At 47.8% G+C, this 17,660-nt stretch overlaps 1 protein-coding gene across 22 annotated transcripts in view; it reads right to left on the bottom strand.

Annotated features, from left to right (window-relative positions):
* Window positions 1-17,660, bottom strand: part of NTRK3 (neurotrophic receptor tyrosine kinase 3) — a 383,256-nt gene that overhangs the window by 247,440 nt on the left and 118,156 nt on the right. For all 22 annotated transcript variants that reach the window (XR_014836778.1, XM_085010554.1, XM_085010518.1 and 19 more), the window contains 4 exon segments: window positions 9,931-10,088; window positions 9,210-9,352; window positions 8,185-8,326; window positions 7,427-7,723 (listed from right to left, as the gene is read on the bottom strand). Coding sequence is in view for 21 of the 22 variants with exons in the window: in XM_085010554.1 (XP_084866680.1) it covers window positions 7,427-7,723; window positions 8,185-8,326; window positions 9,210-9,352; window positions 9,931-10,088 (740 nt within the window). In the remaining variant the exon portion in view is untranslated.

Here is a 17,660-nt window from a genome sequence, read left to right as displayed (position 1 = left end):
TGAAGGAGTTTCCAATGGCCAAACTGGGGACACTTTGACCAACAAAGCAAATAATTACAGCCGTAGATTGTTATGAGCTGAATTACATCTGCCCCAAATCCATATATTAAAGCTCTAACCCTCACAACCTCAGAATTGACTGTGTTTAAAGATAGGATCATGAAGAGGTAATTAAGTTAATATAAAGTCATTAGGGTAGACACTAATCCAATAGGACTAGTGTCCTCATAAGGGGACGTTAGGACACAGACACACTCAGAAGGGGGACCATGTGAGTATAGAGGGATAAGACGGCCATCTGTAAGCCAAGGAGCCAACCCCACTAAGACCTTGATCTCAGACGTCCAGTCTCCAGAACCGTGAGAAAATAAATTTCTGTTGTTTAAGCCACCCGTCTCTGGCACTTTCTTATGGCAGCCTTAGCAAATTAATACATGGATTATAATTCATACAATAAAATAAATACTTATGAGTCCACACTGATATAAATAAGTAATTTAATCAACACATGAGGAAGAAAAATCACATTCTTCCTTACAGTAGAATTCCAATTAATAAATGTAGAGGAAATGATAGAAATAGAAAAATCGCCGTTGACAAATGGCACAGTAAAATTTGTTTCAGGCAAGAATCATCAGTGAATGCTAAAATTAATATGGGAAAGAATGACAAGAAACAAGACATTTACAAAGCTTCAGAATAGTGTGCTTATTAATTACAGAGGGGGAAAAAAGCATCACTCTGCAGGGGAGAAAAGTGGCAGACACCATCCTGACCAAATGAGAAACTTAACCTCACTGGTAATAGGATGTACAGACATCCTGTATGCTCAACACAATCTACTGAAAGGGCACAGTGTTACTTCTGCAGTGTTCTTGACAAAATTCATAAACTGGCATTCAGTGGTGAGAAAACAGCAAGCGAACTTTAATGGTGGGACAGTCTCCAAAATAACTAGTGAGGATTCTTCCAAAGGGTGCAGATCATAAAAGACAAAGAAAGACTAACTGCCCCAGATTCAAAGAGAATAAGGAAGCATGGCAGCTAAATGCAATGTATAATCCTGGATGGGACCTTAAAGAAGGAAAAGAAGCAGTGGGACACCTGATAAGAGTTAAAGTCTGTAGATTAGGTAGTAAGGTTGCATCAGTGTTACTCTCTTGGTGTTTTGACCCCTGCACCGGGGTTCTGTAAGACAGCAACACTGAGGGAAGCTGGGTGAAGGGTATAAGGATGCTTTTTGTACTAATTTGCAGCATCTTTTTTTGCAGATCTCAAACTATTTCAAGATGAAAAGTTAAGAATCTTTTAAAAATGTTAATGAAACATGGATTATTGGTCCTCACCACAGGTTTCTGATTCAAGAGATTTGGGGTGAGTCTTGAGTATTTACATATCTAACAAGTTTTCAGGTGATGCTAAAGGCCCTAGTCCCTTTGAGAACCACTGCATGATACTACACCCCTTCCTGCCACAAGCCTACCACACCCTGAAAGATGAGAACAATTCCTTCCTTCCTCTCTCCCTTCTTCCCTCCCCTCCTTTCCTCCCTTCCTTCCTTCTTTTTTTCCTTCCTTCCTTGTGGATTTCTATTTCAGGCCCTTGGCTAAGCTTTCACAATCACTGTAGTCATAGCTCTATTAACTATGCATCAGCAAATATTCTTTTCTACCTGGGGGGAAATGATGCTTTCTATAAAGAGCTAGTCCTTTAGCAAAAGTCCTATTGACAGGAATGCACTGTTAATAGATTGCTTGTTCTTTGTTCACTTGTGTTGTTTTAGGGGAGAGCAACAGAGCTTTCTCCAAATTCCTGAGCATGACCTTCACACCCTTCATCCCTTTCTAAACTTCAGGCGGCAAAGTGTCTGATCTGGAGGGAGGATGGAGGAGAGGGGTTCTTAGCCTCTCAGAGGGGCTTTGGAACCTGAGAAAAGAGAGGTACCAGATCAGTTCATACTAACACCAATTTGTGTATTTCTCACAAGGCTCTCATTTATTAGAGAATAGTCTCACATCAGCCAATTGTTTGGGCAAGCTGTGAACCCTGTAATCTCTCAATCAGCCTACCAATACTTAGCTCCTTAGCAGGAGCCTGGGAACGTGCATACACTCAGAAAGCACACAATCCTGGGAACAGCCAGACCCCCTGGGTTCTCATCTAACCTGTGGGAGGTCTTGGAACTTCACCCTGGAAGAGGATGGCACTCCAGGGGTGGTCCTCACCTCTGCCCCCACCAGTAGGCTAGGAGGGCAGCTGGACCAGGATGCCCAATGGCCACTGAATCCGAAGGGGGGCCAGGCATGAATACAAGGCATGTGTCTCCTCCAGGCCCCAAATTCCTCAAGAAAAGCCCAGTGGGAAAATCCAGCGAGATCCAGAGAAGGGAGAAGACAGGCAGCAGCTTGTGTCCAGACAGAGAGAGATGCACTGAGAAGTGATGACCCAGAAGAGATGCCCTGGCTTCAGATGTGAGAAGGGAGGAGGGAGCGGCGCCAGGGGTCCACATGCTCTGCCCATCCCCCACACAAGGCCACAAGCAGCTGCTGGATGGCCAAACGTGGAGAGAAACGAGGCCACCCCTCCCCCACAGCTCCAGCAGTTTAGGACCACACTCCAGTCTCAACAAGTTTCTTAGGGAAAGGAAATCAGCCTTGGAGTTCCCGTCGTGGCACAGTGGTTAACGAACCTCACCGAGAACCATGAGGTTGTGGATTCAATCCCTGGCCTTGCTCAGTGGGTTAATGATCCAGCGTTGCCCTGAGCTGTGGTGTAGGTCGCAGACGTGGCTTGGATCCCGCGTTGCTGTGGCTGTGGTGTAGGCCGGCGGTTACAGCTCCGATTAGACCCCTAGCCTGGGAACCTCCATGTGCCGCGGGAGTGGCCCTAGATAAGACAAAAAAAAAAAAAAAAAGGAAATCAGCCTTGATGCACCTAAAGGCACTGGGACAATGGTTTTTCCCATTGTTTGTACTCAGGGCCCTGAGGGAATTCTGGTTTCTACTGTCAAAAATTCATGATGCAAACTATTACATTTAGAAGGGATAAGCAGTGAGGTCCTGCTATACAGCACAGGGAACTGGGATATCCTGTCTCTTGGGATATACTAAGACAGAAGGTAATATAAGAAAAGGAATGTATATATATGCACAACTGGGTGACTTTGCTGTACAGCAGAAATTGCCAAAATGCTGCAAAGTCAACTATACTTTAGTAATAAAAAAAAAAAAATAATAAGATCATGCTGAAAAGACTTCCTGGCCAAGTGAAAAAGAGAGAGAGAGATAATTCAAGAGTTTTGGCAGCAGACTAATTCCTAACTATTTTGTCAAGTATTCTCAGATAGTTGTTGCACAGGTGTAGACACACACACACACACACACACACACAGCCCTTGGCAATGTTCCTCCTACCACATCATCATCTAAGGACCCCAGCTGGCGGCCTTCCAGGTGCCACCTGGACCATGATGGGACCCCAGCCGCCCCGACACTCAGACCCCTGACTCCTCACAGCTACTGTTTTTAGGTCCAGACCCCTTCTAAGAGCGCCCCCTAAGGTCCTGGAACACCAAAGAGGACTCAGTGCTTCTAGAACAAACCTCCCTAACCAATTTGTCAGGAACTGGGTCCCACACTAAGGCTGAATGCCATGCTGATCATTCTACTGCTTCTCTGGAAATGCAGAAGCAAACATCACTTGTGTAGCACATGAGGTTTACAAAAAGCTTTTCCAGAACATGTTCGTTTCAATGTCTTGCTCTGAGAAAATCCTTCTGGTGGAAGCCTCTACATGTGCAGACCTCTCCCCTGAATATATTCAGTCCAGCTAAATCTCTCCCATGGGTCCCAGGCCCATGAACAGTCAGGAAAGGATACCCTCACCTTCAGAGCTCTGCATTTTTCACTCCCAAACAAATCCCTTTTCAGTTGCCCACAGGTGTTTCTTTTTCACTTCTTCTCTTTCTTTTCTTTCCGCTTTTTTTTTTTTTTTTTTTTTTTTTTTTTTTGGTTTTTAGGGCCACACCTGAGGCACATGTAAGTTCCCAGGCTAGGGGCTGAACCACAGCCACAGGAATGGGGGATCCAAGCCACGTCTGCAAACTACATCACAGCTCACAGCAATGCTGGATCCTTAACCCACTGGGCGAGGCCAGGGATCAAACCTGCATCTTCATGGACATTAGTCGGGTTCGTTAAACACTGAGCTGCAAAGGGAAATCCCAGGTGTTTCTTTTAATAAAAAACAAAGAGTAATTCTGTGCCTACTCCGTGCCAAACACTGTGGGAAATACTTTAGGTGGACTGATCCACTGTATGTGAATTAATCCTCATCACAAACTTTAAAGCAGAAGTGGGGGATTGAGTAATTTGCCTGAAATCACAGAGCAGATAAGCAACTGAGTGAGAATTTGAACCCTGGCACTGTGACTTTAACTGCTACCCTGGCATAAAGACTGTCAGAATTCCCCTGCTTAACCAGAGTGACTCCTGGTTCTAGGATTCCTAAGCTCAAATCGCTCCATCTCAAGAACCCCAGTCAGAGCCAATGCCAGAGGAGACTGTCCTCTGGCTGGACACAGAGCTAAACATCACTTCAGACATCACTTCATCCTCAGGGAAATCTAGGCGGGAGCTGCAGTGACCTTTCCCATTTCACAGATGAAGAAACAGACACTGAGTAGTGATCGTCCTTCACTCATGCCCATCACATGCTCAGCAGCATTCTCGGAAACAAGCCCTCTTGTCTGGTGGGGCCACAGATGGGATGTGCACCTCAGTCTGTCTGATCTGAGAACCCCTGCTCTTTATCTTTATGCTTTGCTGCCCAGGAGCGAGCAGGGTACATGTGACAAATATGACATCCCCACACCATCACAGCAAGAGAAGAGCGGAGTCCATAGACAGCCTTTGTACCCAAGGCTCGGCAGGTGCAAAGCTTACTGCCTGCTCCTCTGGACAATTTACTCTGCTGAATGCCTACAGATTTTGTCACTTGACACAACCGGCCTGTCTTTACCCTATCACCGCCCTTTCATCATCCATTGATTCCTTTAAGCTCATACAGCAAACAAGCCTACACACAGGGATGGCCCTGGCAGGGTATAGACAGGTCTAAGGAATGCCCTTCAGGTGGGCCATTCTCCTTCCAGCTCCTCTGACTGATTCTACCCTCCCTCCTGCCTCCACAGGCCAGATTCTGCCAAACGCTACCCCACCTGCAGCAGATGGCAAATGAAGGCGCGTCTGCCGCCTGCATCGGCTTGTTACAACCGAGACTGCTGGGTACCCCCCCACACCGCCCCGGAAAACCCAGGTATCCTATTCACTGGGTCTGGGTGGGCCTGAAGAACTCATGCTCTAACTCAGCCTGCAACACTGATGCTACTGGTTGGGAACCATGCTGAGGACGACTGTCCTGAGCAGAGTAGGTAAGGTGACGGGTCTTCAGAGATGAGGAGGAAGGGCTGCTGTGTCTCCTGGGGATGGAGGAGGTGACTGTACGGTTGGGAGGATGCGGAAAGCCGCTCCCCTCCCAAGGCGAGGGAGGCCAAAGGAAAAGCCGTGCCCGCTGTGCCACCCCACTGCTCCTGATGCCCCGCGGACAGGGCGCCCTCTGTCTGGAGGGGCCAGTGGGCCTCCCCCCAAACACCCTAGGGCTCTCCACTCTCTCCAGACCCCTGAGCTTCCCTTTAGAAACAGAAGCATTACTTCAGGGGCCTTCATTCCTTGCCCACCAGGGAGGACAGAGTCTCCTCTTTAAAAACTGAGTCCATTCTCTAATCACCAGATGGGCACAAGCAGGGCAAAGGGCCACCCCAGCCCTTATGCCAACAAGGTCTAGCATGACCGTGACCCCTCAGAGCAAAGTACCCCTGCATCTAAAAGCTGCTGCTTCTACAGTGCTAGCCAAGACTCTTCCAGCTCCTAAAAAGCCCAGGGTTGCCCACATCGGGCAGTATCCTGAGGCCTTTATCTGGGCACACTGGGAATGATGTTGGAAATACTGGGCCATGTGGAACTTCAGGGTCTCAAATGGAAGCACGTTCTCAGGCCTCTCCTGAGGGACCCCCCGCCCCAGACCTCAGTGGCAAGAGTGGCAAGAATTTAGTTTCCCAGGAGCCTCATCTCTCCAGAGATTCTCTCAAAGCCTCAAAGATTCCAGTTTCCTTGTACTGCAATTAAAAAGGCCTTTTAGACCCACTACCCCCTGGTTATTTGCATGCCGTGAAGTCTCCTTCACATAAGGGAGGCTGCATGGTGCTGGCTCTCACTATCCCCCACCTTTCTGAGTGTGTGTATGTGCATATGTGTGTGTGCAAATGTGTGTAATATCAGTCTTTATATCCCCCCTTATCTCATTAAAACCACAGATGCTGAAAAGGAATGGACATATGTATATGTATAACTGGTTCACTTTGCTGTACACCTGAAATGAACACAACATTCCAACTCAACCATATTCCAATAAAAGCTTTCAAAAGAAGAACCCCAGATTTCTAAGAATTGAAGTCTAAGAGATTACCCAGCCTGTACCCAGCAGAAATCACCAAGGTCATCAAAGACACATGGCTTCACTGACCGAAACTTATCAGCTGCTGAAACCACCACCAAGAAATGCTGCAACCACTTCCACTAAACTCTTGAGGTGTTTTCTTCTCCTCCTACTTCAGTAAGGTATCTGAAGTATTCCAGCCCAGACAAAGAAAGGATCTCCTCCCAAATATTCGAAGTTCTTTCTTACTTCAAGGAATACCTTCTGAAGCCACTTGACTTCAGCAGCATCACAGGCTGACAGCATCAAGTACCTCCACCCCCCAGCCCACCCCAGAGATAGAGAGGAAAAGGAGCCACAGACCCGGAAGCCAGGACCCCAGGAAAGGCCTTGCTACTGTCTGGCAAATGGAAAGAAGTTCTGTTCATGCATCTGTTAAATGTGAGGTTGAACCAGATGGGCCCTGAAGCTCCTTGCCATAGAAGGTCATCAAACCATCAGAGCTATAGCCTGTGACATGTGCTTTGTCTCCTTTGAGTCACTTAAAAAACTCTCGTGGAAGCAGTGCAATCATGCCCATTTCACGGATGGGGAATTGAGGCAACGATCATGTCCAGAGTCTCCCAACAAATAAAGGCCTGGGTCCAGATTCTCTCCCACTCTCGCCCAACTCTCAAGCCCCCTTTTCTTTACCATAACACCTTTATATGCACAACTGTGTTTTTGAGGGGCTCCTGGTTTTCACTGTGACAGCTATGGGAAAACAGAGACTTTGTCTAGTTTACCCAAAAGGCTGACAGTGCTGAATGTGTTCTGCCTGTGTGTGTGGTTGCCCATGAGGATTCATGATTCATGCTTCTGTGCCTCTCAAGCCATCCCGACCCACCCCCTGAGCTCCCTGAAGGAATCAGCCACCACACCCTGCGCTCACCTGGAAAAGGCTCCTTGAGGAAGTGGCCATTGATGGTCTGGTTGGCTGTGCCCAAGGGGTTCTTGGCGATGAGTGTGTAGTTGCCATTGTTGTAGTGGGTGGGCTTGTTGAAGAGCAGGCAGCCCTCGGAGACCTCGCCCTCCTGGTAGTACTCCACGTGGGTGATCTTGGACTCACGCAGCGGCTGCCCGTTGTGCAGCCAGTGCAGCGTGGGCGGCGGGTTGCCACGCACCACAAACTCAATGCAGTGTTCCAGGCGCAGCTCTGGCTCCTCCAGGCTCACCACTCGTGGGGGGTCTGCAGGGAGAGGCCAGTTAAAGCCCAGAACACAGAGCCCACTGTGTCCCAGAGTGGCCTTCCAGAAACTGGAGTGGGAATCCCAAAGCTTCCCCACACAGCTCAGTAAGGATGGAGCTCCCCCAGCACCAACCCAAAGAATGGAAGAGATGGCCATCTTCACCCAGGCTCCCGGAACCTGCCACAGCTGCAGGGGTGCCTTGCACGAACTCTTAGAGATTACAGAAGGCAGACTTGGGCCAGCTCCAGAGTGAAGGCATCGCTGCCTTGGAGGCAAATTAAGAGACAGGGACGCCCTTTCTGGGGTCACTAGCCAAGGGCTAACCTGCTCAGCCCTGCACTATGAGACTCTTTCTGCCCCTCCTGGTAGACCAGGCCCATTGCTGTGGCTTCACCTGGCCCCCATCTCCTTGCTGACATCCCCAGGTCCACAGCCACCCTCCACAATGGTGTCCACTCACAGTGAACAGTGAGGGCGACGCTGGCATTGCTCATGCCCACCACGTTCTCTGCAATGCACGTCAGGGTGAAGCCGTTGTCCTCACTCGTCACATTGACCAGTGTCAGGTTGATGGCGTGTACGTTGGTCCAATTCAGATTTGTCTAAAAGCCCCATAAAAAAGACAACAATCATGTGCATAAAATAAGCAACAGGGATGTATTGTGCAACATGGACGATATAGCTAACATTTGATAAGAACTAAAAAATATGTTTAAGATTATAAATTTTGGAGTTCCTATCATGGCTCAGCTGTAATGAACCCAACTGGTATCCATGAGGACATGGGTTCAATCCCCAGCCTTGCTCAGTAGGTTAAAGGATCCAGCGTTGCCGTGAGCTATGGTGTAGGTGGCAGATGCAACTCGGATCCCCCATTCCTGTGGCTGTGGCAGAGGCCATATCTCAGATTTGATCCCTACCTAGCCTGGGAACTTCCATATGCTGCAGGTGCATATGGAAAAACAAACAAAAAAGATTGTAAATTTTGTTATGTATATTTTATCATGACGAAAAATTTTAAAAAGATAAACAAAGAAAAATTAGATGATGGTACAAAAAAAAAAAAAAAGACAATCAAATAGTTTCTGCAAGGGCGGCTCCCCCACCTAACCCCCAAACAAAAGGAAAGCTGCGAAGAAGGTGAAGGAGGCCCTTCCAGTGAAGGCACATTGATCAAGGGCTGAGCTCTCTATAGTCAAGAACATAGGTTTCACTTACACTGATCCTATAAGGTGAATGGTAGCATTATACCTATTTCACAGATGAGGGAAAGTAAGGTACAGAGATGTTTAGTAGCATATTTCAGATCAGGCTGGCTAGAAAATGTTGCAGCTGGGTAGAATCCCAGGCTGTGTGTTTATTCCTATAGAGACAGGACCATGAACTTTCCCTCTTCTTCTTCCTTAGGTTCACACCTCTTGCTTCTATTCATGATTTAACTCATTAAAACTGAGAGGTGTTGGGGCCTAAACATAGGACACCTACCTGGTGGGTGTTGATGGACTGCAGTCCAGTGACGATCCAGTCCACGTCGGGCAGGGGTGATCCAGAGCCATTGCAGGTGACAACAGCATTGTCACCCTCCCGAACGGTCAGATTGACGTGGCTCACACTGATCTCAGGAAGGTCTGGCAGGGAGGACAGGGTGGGTGAAAAGACAGGCAAACACTTACTAACAAAACTTTGTCCATTCAGTTCTAGCACTGAAGTCAAGTGCATCTTCCACTTCAGGCACTGTTTCTCAAAACTTTGGTCTGCTTCAGACTTCTACAGGGAGCTTGCTAGAAATTCAGACTTCCCTGCTCATCCCCAGACATTCTACTCTCTCGTTAAGTGTGGTTGGGCCCAGATGTCTGCTTCTCTCAAAGCACCTTAGGTGCTCCTGATACAGGAGGTCCAGACAGGATCCAGCACCCACACCTGTACATACACTACCCTTCAGGCCTGGTTGACAAGGAACTCACAGAAAGAAAGGACTCTGGTCCACTTAACCCCTTTCAACATCCCTGGAACCAGTCTTCCCACGGCTGGCTCATGAAGGGACAGGATGACTAATGAGAGGTGAGCCAGACCTGCCCTCAGTGCAGAGTTCTAGGGAGGGAGGGCAGCGGGGAAAGGCAGGCCCTGGTTTTCAGGGCTGATGGCAGCAGCGTCTGCAGGTGTCAGGGATTCTCTGTGCGCCCCTCTGTGAGGGCGGCTCACTCACCACACTGGCTAATGTTCATGCGGAAGAGGGGGAGCTGGGAGCCATCGGCACTGATGCAATAGAGGCTCTGGCTGTTCAGCTTGGCCTCCCCCTGCTCCTGCCACAGCTGCATCCAGCGGATGTCACAGCTGCAGTTGAAGAAGTTCTGCTCCAATCTCCTGTGGGCAAGAAGCAAGGGAAGGGAACTCCTGAGCCGAAGGTGACCAGTCTCCCCCTCAGGCTGTGAAGCCAAGGGCCCCCACCTGCTCCTTGGGACTAAAGGAGAGAAGGGGTTTAGCAAGGTCTCCAAAGAAGAAAAAAGTACTTACATAAGTCCATGAATTTATTTAGTTTTTAAACTAATAAAGTCATTTTTTTTAAGTAAACTCTGCTGAACTCGCTTGGCAAAGAGGCCTTTGAAACACATCAGCTTGAGACGTTCCTCTTCTCAGAAGGCTCCAGCAGACTCCCAACTCACTGAAGTCAGTGTCAAAGGCCTGAGGAATCTGCACCACCCTCCACTGCCTCTCTGATCTCATCGCCTACCTCACCCTCCCCTCCTCTTCCTCAGCCAACTGACCTCGATGTGCAACAAGTTCACTGGGAGGATCTGCAAGCTCTTGCCTCAGGGCTTTTGCACTTGTTGTCCATTCTTCCTACAGAGTTTTGACCCAGGACATAGCCGCCAGATTTGAGCCACTAGATTGGCTCCATCGCTTCATTAAAGAATCATATGTCCTTTCTCCGATCCCCACCACACACCATAAGACACTACCACCAACTCCTGCCCTACTCTCCCCAGTCTGTTGCCCTATTTTCTCCTTTCAAGTATTTGTCACTGCCAAGCATCACATCAAATATTTATTTGCTTGCTTGTTTATCTCCCAAAATACAAATTAAGTTCCATCAAAGTCAGAGACATTGCCTATTAGGTTCAATGCTGTATCCCCAGTACCTATAACTGAGCCTAGCACATAAATACCTGCTGAATGAATAAAAGGAAGAAGGAAGGAGAGAAGGAAGGCAGGCAGGAGTTATTCTCCCTGGGGAGAAGGTGGGTAGCTGTTTCCAATATCTTCTCAAAGCCCATCTTGGAACCAAATTTCTTCCTTCATAAATTCAACACAATCCTCAATAAACAACTCTTCCCCTATCCCATGTCTGGCTGTGGATTGAGTGTTGTTGATATAAAAATGAATAATCTGTCCCTATTTTCCAGGAGCCCTTGTCCTGGTGAAGAAGAATGTCTGATGGAGAAAGATTCAAGTTCAGGGCCCTCCTCTTTCACTTGGTTTCCTGGTGACTTAGAACAAGTCCCCTCCCCTCTAGAAGGAAGTTATGTCATCAGGCGGATAACTGAAGGGCTTTCCTGATGTGAAAGTCCTAATGTCAAGGGCACCTGATAAGTTGGAATGCACAGATCTCTTTCTGGACCAGGAAGGGGATGACTCTGTTGGTGCCCAGAGGGAGGGGCACTTGGGAAACTGCACTAAGACCCAGAATATTTTGACAACTGGAAAATTCCAAAGTAGTGAAGTATGCATCAGCACTGACCAGCTTTCAGAAAAAAAGTAAGGCCCCTCAGGGAGGAATCCGTGTTTTTCAGCTAATAGGACAACGCTAGTCAAATGCGCAAACAGCCCTGCATGTTATCCTCTTGCTCTAAAAGTGCCTGTGACTATTCTTTGTATTCCACAAGCAGCAAAGGACATGGCACTAACCTTTATCAAGCAAGGAGATAGCCAGTCTTGTCATCATAAGGATGAGGGACCCCCTCTTATATTTGGTGGGGTCAAGTCACATGCTCAGGGACCCTCTGCTGGTGTGCGACAAAGCAGGGCTTCAAACCTCAGCCTGTTGGACTCCAAAATCCATGCGCTTTCCCTGCCATCTATCATTCAAGACATTGCTACATGGGAAGCAAGTAAGCAGGGCCCCCGACTTCAGGCCCTAAGGAAGGAGACACCAGGGGACAGTTAGAGGGGATGTCTTGGGCTGGGCTGGGGAACAGGAAAGAAAGGTGGAGCCTCAGCAGAGAGTTTGTGTCAGGAGCACAAAGTTGAGAAATAAAGCTGGAAGGGTGAGTGGAAGCCAGATGGTGCAGGGCTTTTACTATCACATCAGGAAGCTTGAAATGCATCCAGGAGACACTGGGGACCACCGAGGCCCTTGTCGTTAGAGGATAATGCGAACAAAGCTGTAAGAAGAGTAATCCTGCAATGCTGAGCAAGATAAGCCAGGGAGGAGGAGAGCAGGAGACTGGCAGGCTGGTGAGGAAGTCTTATAAACACAGGGTCACTATGAGCAGTGTGAGGTCTGAGCATGTCTCAAAGCACCCAGCCAAGGGATGAGTGAGGGATGGGATCACGCCTGCAGTCCTTGACTAGACCTGGCCCCTGGCCCAGGGCTCTGTCCACCCACTCACACACAGGCACCACCTGGCCTGGTAGGCTCCAGGCCAGTGCTCTCACTGTGGTCTCAGAAACCCTTTTCACTCTTAAAAAATGACCAAGGGCCTCCAAGTACTGTTTAGGTGAAATATAACTACCACAATTTATCATATTAGAAATTAAAACTAAAAAAATTTAAAACATAAGAATGCATTGGCACAAACGCCATCAATCATCATAGGAATGATCTTTAACATATGTCACGTGGCCTCTGGGAAACTCCACTGCACATGGGGGTGAAAAAGGCAAATATTGTGTTAGTGTTATTATGAAAATAGATTTAACCCTGTGGTCTCCCTGCAAGGATCTTGGGGATCCTCAGGGGACCCAGGACTACCATGTGAAAACTGCAGCTGAGTTAAAAAGAGCCTGGAAAAGAGAGGTAAAAATTGGAGATGATGCAACATTATAAAGGAAGATAGGAGGTGTTTGGTGCCTCATTGGAAATAGAAGAAAAGGAAACCCTCCTACACTCTTGGTGGGAATGTAAATGGGTGCAGCCACTATGGAGAACAGTATGGAGGTTCCTTAAAAAGCTAAAAATAGAACTACCATATGATCAAGCAATCCCATTGCTGGAGAAAAACTCTAATTTGCAAAGATACACACACTCCATAGCAGCACTATGTACAATAGCCAAGGCATGGAAACAACCTAAATGTCCATTGACAGAGGAATGGATAAAGAAGATGTGGTACATATATACAATGGACTATTACTCAGCCTTAAAAAGAATTTGCAGCAACATGAATGGATCTAGAGATTATCATACTAAGTGAAGTAAGTCAGACAGAAAAAGACAAATACCATATGATATCACTTATATGTGGAATCTTAAAAAAAATGAAACAAATGAACTTATTTATAAAACAGAAATAAATCCACAGACATAGAAAATAAACTTATGGAGAGTTCCCGTTGTGGCACAGTGGTTAACGAATCCGACTAGGAACCATGAGGTTGCGGGTTCGATCCCTGGCCTTGCTCAGTGGACTAAGGATCTGGCATTGCTGTGAGCTGTGGTGTAGGTCACAGATGCAGCTCGGATCCAGCATAGCTGTGGCTCTGGCGTAGGCTAGTGGCTACAGGTCCGATTGGACCCCTAGCCTGGGAACCTCCATATGCCGCAGGAACGGCCCTAGAAAAGTCAAAAAAAGAAAAGAAAAGAAAAGAAAAGAAACTTATGGGTACCAAAGGGGAAAGGGGGAGGGATGGATAAATTAGGAGTTTAGGATTAACAGATACACGCTACTGTATATAAAATAGAGAAACAATAAGGTCCTACTGTATAGTACAGGTAACTACACTCAATATTTTGTAATAACCTATAAGGGAAAAGAATCTGAAAATGAATTGTATATATATATATATATATATTTGCTATACACCTGAAACTAACATAACATTGTAAATCAACTATACTTCTTTTTTTTTAAAAAAAAAAAAAAGAAAAAGTAAAAGATGACCCCAAGTTTTTAAATTCCAGGGGAGAGGAAGTCAATGGAAGAGAGAAGTGTCTGGTTAAAAACAAAGAGAAGAAAGCAGTGGAAGGGAAGAAGGTAAATATATTAGGAACGGGGTCAGGGCAGGGCCAGGGGTGGGGGTGGGGTGAGGTCCTGGAGCAGGACAGTGAGGTTATGAGATCCAAGACCCTTGCAGTGATTTGCCCTGGGGTTAAGGCAAGATGCCTCTGCAGTTGAGGAATAAGACGGAGAGGGGAAAGGTAGACAGCAGAAAATGAGAGAGAAGTAATAAAAATATAGATAGATAAGAATATTTGCACCACATTAACTTTGGATCCAATACTATGCTGAATGCCTTACATGCCTCACTCCCTTTGACCCTCAGGACAAGGAGGAGGCGTGGGGAAATGGATATCGATGGCTTCCTCAGGAAACACAGAAGGTCAAATTCACCGCCCAGCAAATGTGGGGGAAAGGGAGGCAGAGCCTCAGTCTCGATTCCTGCAGCGGGGCTACGAGGAAAGGCCTGGCCGCCCAGTTGGAAGGTCCTGAGGGTCTGGATGCTGGAATATATGCAAACTGAACCAGGTCAGCCTGGATTTTCCCAGATGCTTACTTGACAAGATGTGGTCATTCATTATTAAGTAGTTGTAAAAATACAAAGTATCCACCTGGCTGGAAAATACTATACAAGTGAGAGGCCTGGCAGGGCTGCTTTACACCACGTGCTTTATTCAGTTCTGCCTCTTGTCTGAGCCTGCCCGGCTGCGTATCCCAGCATCTCAGGGGTCCCACAGAAAGGTGGACAGTGCTGAAGGGAGAATCTGATGAGACACTTAGGACCCTTCTAAGACCCTGCCAGGCGTGTGCACGCTGATGGCTTGTTTGTTTCCTTCCATCTTTTTCCTCCAGGACCTGATCCAACAGAAGACCTGGTCCTTTCCTCCAATCTAGAGTCTCCTGGAAACTGCAGGAGAACCTTGAGTTGTTCCCCAGCCCTCTGGCCTTTGCTCCTAGACAGCAAGACACACACATGGCAAGAAAGTGTTTGGAGTCTCGGGACACTGGTGCCTGGGCATCTCACTGAACAAATCCACCATGGCCTTTATACCCTGGCAAGAGGATCAAACAGTGAGGTGGACCAGAAGCAGAGAAGGACGAGCCCCAGGTCTAGATGACGCTGCCCATTCCTCATCACATCAGGTCTCGGCAGAGGAGCCTTCTGCCAGGGCTTGAGGGGCAGAGTCGAGGAGCCTAAGGCAAGCCCTCCCCTGCTCCATCAATAATGCAGGCGCCCCATGAATAATACAGCAGCAGCTGCTTTGGGGCAAAGCTTACCAACACCCAGCCCTGGCCCCAGGATGGCCCAGGGCCTAATCGCAGGGCCCTCAGGGCTCCCAGCGGATTAACTCAGCCCCTCTGAGTCTCTGCATACAGCCGAGGCCAAGCCTGGGTGTTTAGAGAATGCTGATCCCTGCCAGTAGTCATGCTGGTTTTCTCCTCCCTCCACAGCTTTGGTGCTGCAACCTCAGGGCCAGGGGGTGGCAAATAGGGAAGTGACCCAAGTCTGTTTCACAGAAGAAAGCACGCCCCAAGGGCATCTGGAGACACCCACAGTCCAATACTAGAAAAAGCATCCAAACAGGAACCTCCTGTGTGGCGCAGCAGGTTAAGGATCCCAAGTTACCACTGCTGTGGCACAGGTCACAACTGCGGAGAGGGTTCTATCCCTGGCCCGGCAAATCCCACATGCTGAGGGCACAGCAAAAACAAAGGTGGAGGGGGGAGAAAATGCACTCAAAATATCTGAGTTGGGCCAACTATAGCACCTTGGGTGAATACAGGAGATGAAGAGAGTCCTCCCCAACCCCCAGGAAATAAATAAATGTGTCAGAGTCCTAAGCCTAGTAGCTGTGAATGTGACCTTATTTGGAAATAGATATAATCAAGTCGGGATGAGGTCATTCTGGGTTTACGGTGACCCTAAATCCAGTGACTGGTACACTTCTAAGAGAGAAGAGGGGGAGATCAAGGACAGAGACAGGGAAGGCGGCCACGTGAAGATGGAGGCAGAAATGGAAGGTGCAGCCCCAGGCCAAGGAGCCCAGGAGCCACCAGAGGCTGGAAGAGGCAAAGAGGGATTCTCCCTAGAACCTCTGAAGGGCGTGCAGGCCTGCTGATACCTTGGACTCCCAGCCTCCAGACCAGTGAGTCATTTTCTGCTGCTTGAAGCCACCAAATTCAGGGTGATATCTTAAAGGAGCCCTAGGAAATGAACACAGTAGGTAACTTAATTCTCCACAGCTGTTTTCACTTCTGTGAAATGGGGTGATTGTGCTCAAGCTTCCCTCTTCACAAAGTGATCACGAAGATTAGAGATAATATATATTAATATGGTGTGTGAAGTAAAAGGGGCTATTAAGAGACCGGAAATGATTATTCTAATAACAGTATTATTATCATGATTGTCCACTGATTTCCTTGAGAGTCAGTGGTCAGGGCCAGGATGGGGAAAGGAAAGTGCCATGATCAGCCCAAGCCTGTCCCTGATACCTAGTTAATATTTTACCAAGTCGATTAAATCTGCAAATTATACCAGGGGCAATTATCATTTTGCTTTAAGAAAATGAAATATTCCAATCTATTTTAATCATGTCTGCTCTGCGTGCGCAGGGTATTAAGAGAAGCCTGTTCAAGATACACTAATGGTCCTTAGGGTATTTCTGGAAGGTTTCTGTGCTGTGAGTTCATATCCTCCAGTGTCTCTTGCCTTTGCCTAAGTTATACCATGGGATTCAAAATCTAAGCTTCTTTTCTTTCTAATTCATTCTTTATCCCTCAGACAATCTTTTTGATCCTTGCACTGAAGTTCCAGTCCTCTCTATAAGGAAAAACCATCCTGCCATAACCAGAAACTTTAGGGAGCACTGTGCAACGCCCACTCACATGTCTTCCAACCCGTGCCACTGAAAGAGTGCTGGCTACTCCGAAGGGCATCTCAAAAGATCCCTCCAGTTCTAGGGAGAGGAACACAGCCCAGTTGGATGAGAGGTAATGGGCCAGATGCTCAGCCAAGACCATACTCTTCTCTCACAAAAGTAAACAAGGAACCAGTGAAGTCCCAGCCAGTGGCAAAGGCTCTGAGATTCTAATCTTTTTTTTCCCCTTTGATGCCACTCAGAGGAGCTGCCATCTTGAGAGTGGCTTCTGGAAGGAGATGCAAAGCCTGCAGGCTGTGTTGCTGAGCTGTGTTGTTGGTCTTTGAAAGCAGCAGGTCTGGGTGGCTGTAATGCTGGTCAGCACAATACTGGTTCCCATTTACTTGCCATGGGATGTCGAACCAGTTATTTCACTTGGCCGAGCCTCCAGTCCCCACTTTGTCTGAGTTTAAGGACACTATCCTTGTAGGAAGGGCAGAAGAGAGAAGAGATGGAATATCATATACATTAGGTATTCAGTACATGCCTCTTCTTTCTCCTTCTCTGCCACTGGAAAAGTCCTAGACACTCAGCCCTTCTGATGAGGAATCCCAACAGCATTGTTTTTATAGCAAGGATCAGAGCAGGGGCTGGTTGGAGCAGCAAGAGCTCCTCAACAATGGAACAAAACATGCTAAGAAATTGCTGACTGCCCTAGTCTGCTCCTTCTGTCCCCACAGAAAGTCACTTGAAGCCTCGCACTTCTGCCCTTGTGACCATCCACTGCCGCAGAGAGCAGGGCCATTGTCCTCTGGCCTCTAACGCCAAACTTCTTTCTTCCTGGAAATGCCCGCCCCATCCCGACACCCCAAGCCACAGGCTCCTTTGGGCAGATCCCTGGCGGGCTCGAGGGCTCATGG

Source organism: Sus scrofa, chromosome 1 (genome assembly GCF_054392235.1).
Source record: "Sus scrofa isolate SSC_HxYL_T2T_F1_AM1 chromosome 1, Sscrofa_HxYL_maternal_Yorkshire_Landrace_v2.0, whole genome shotgun sequence".
Lineage (NCBI taxonomy): Eukaryota > Metazoa > Chordata > Mammalia > Artiodactyla > Suidae > Sus > Sus scrofa.
Note: the sequence above shows the minus strand (reverse complement) of the source record. Positions and strands in the feature narration are given on the sequence as shown.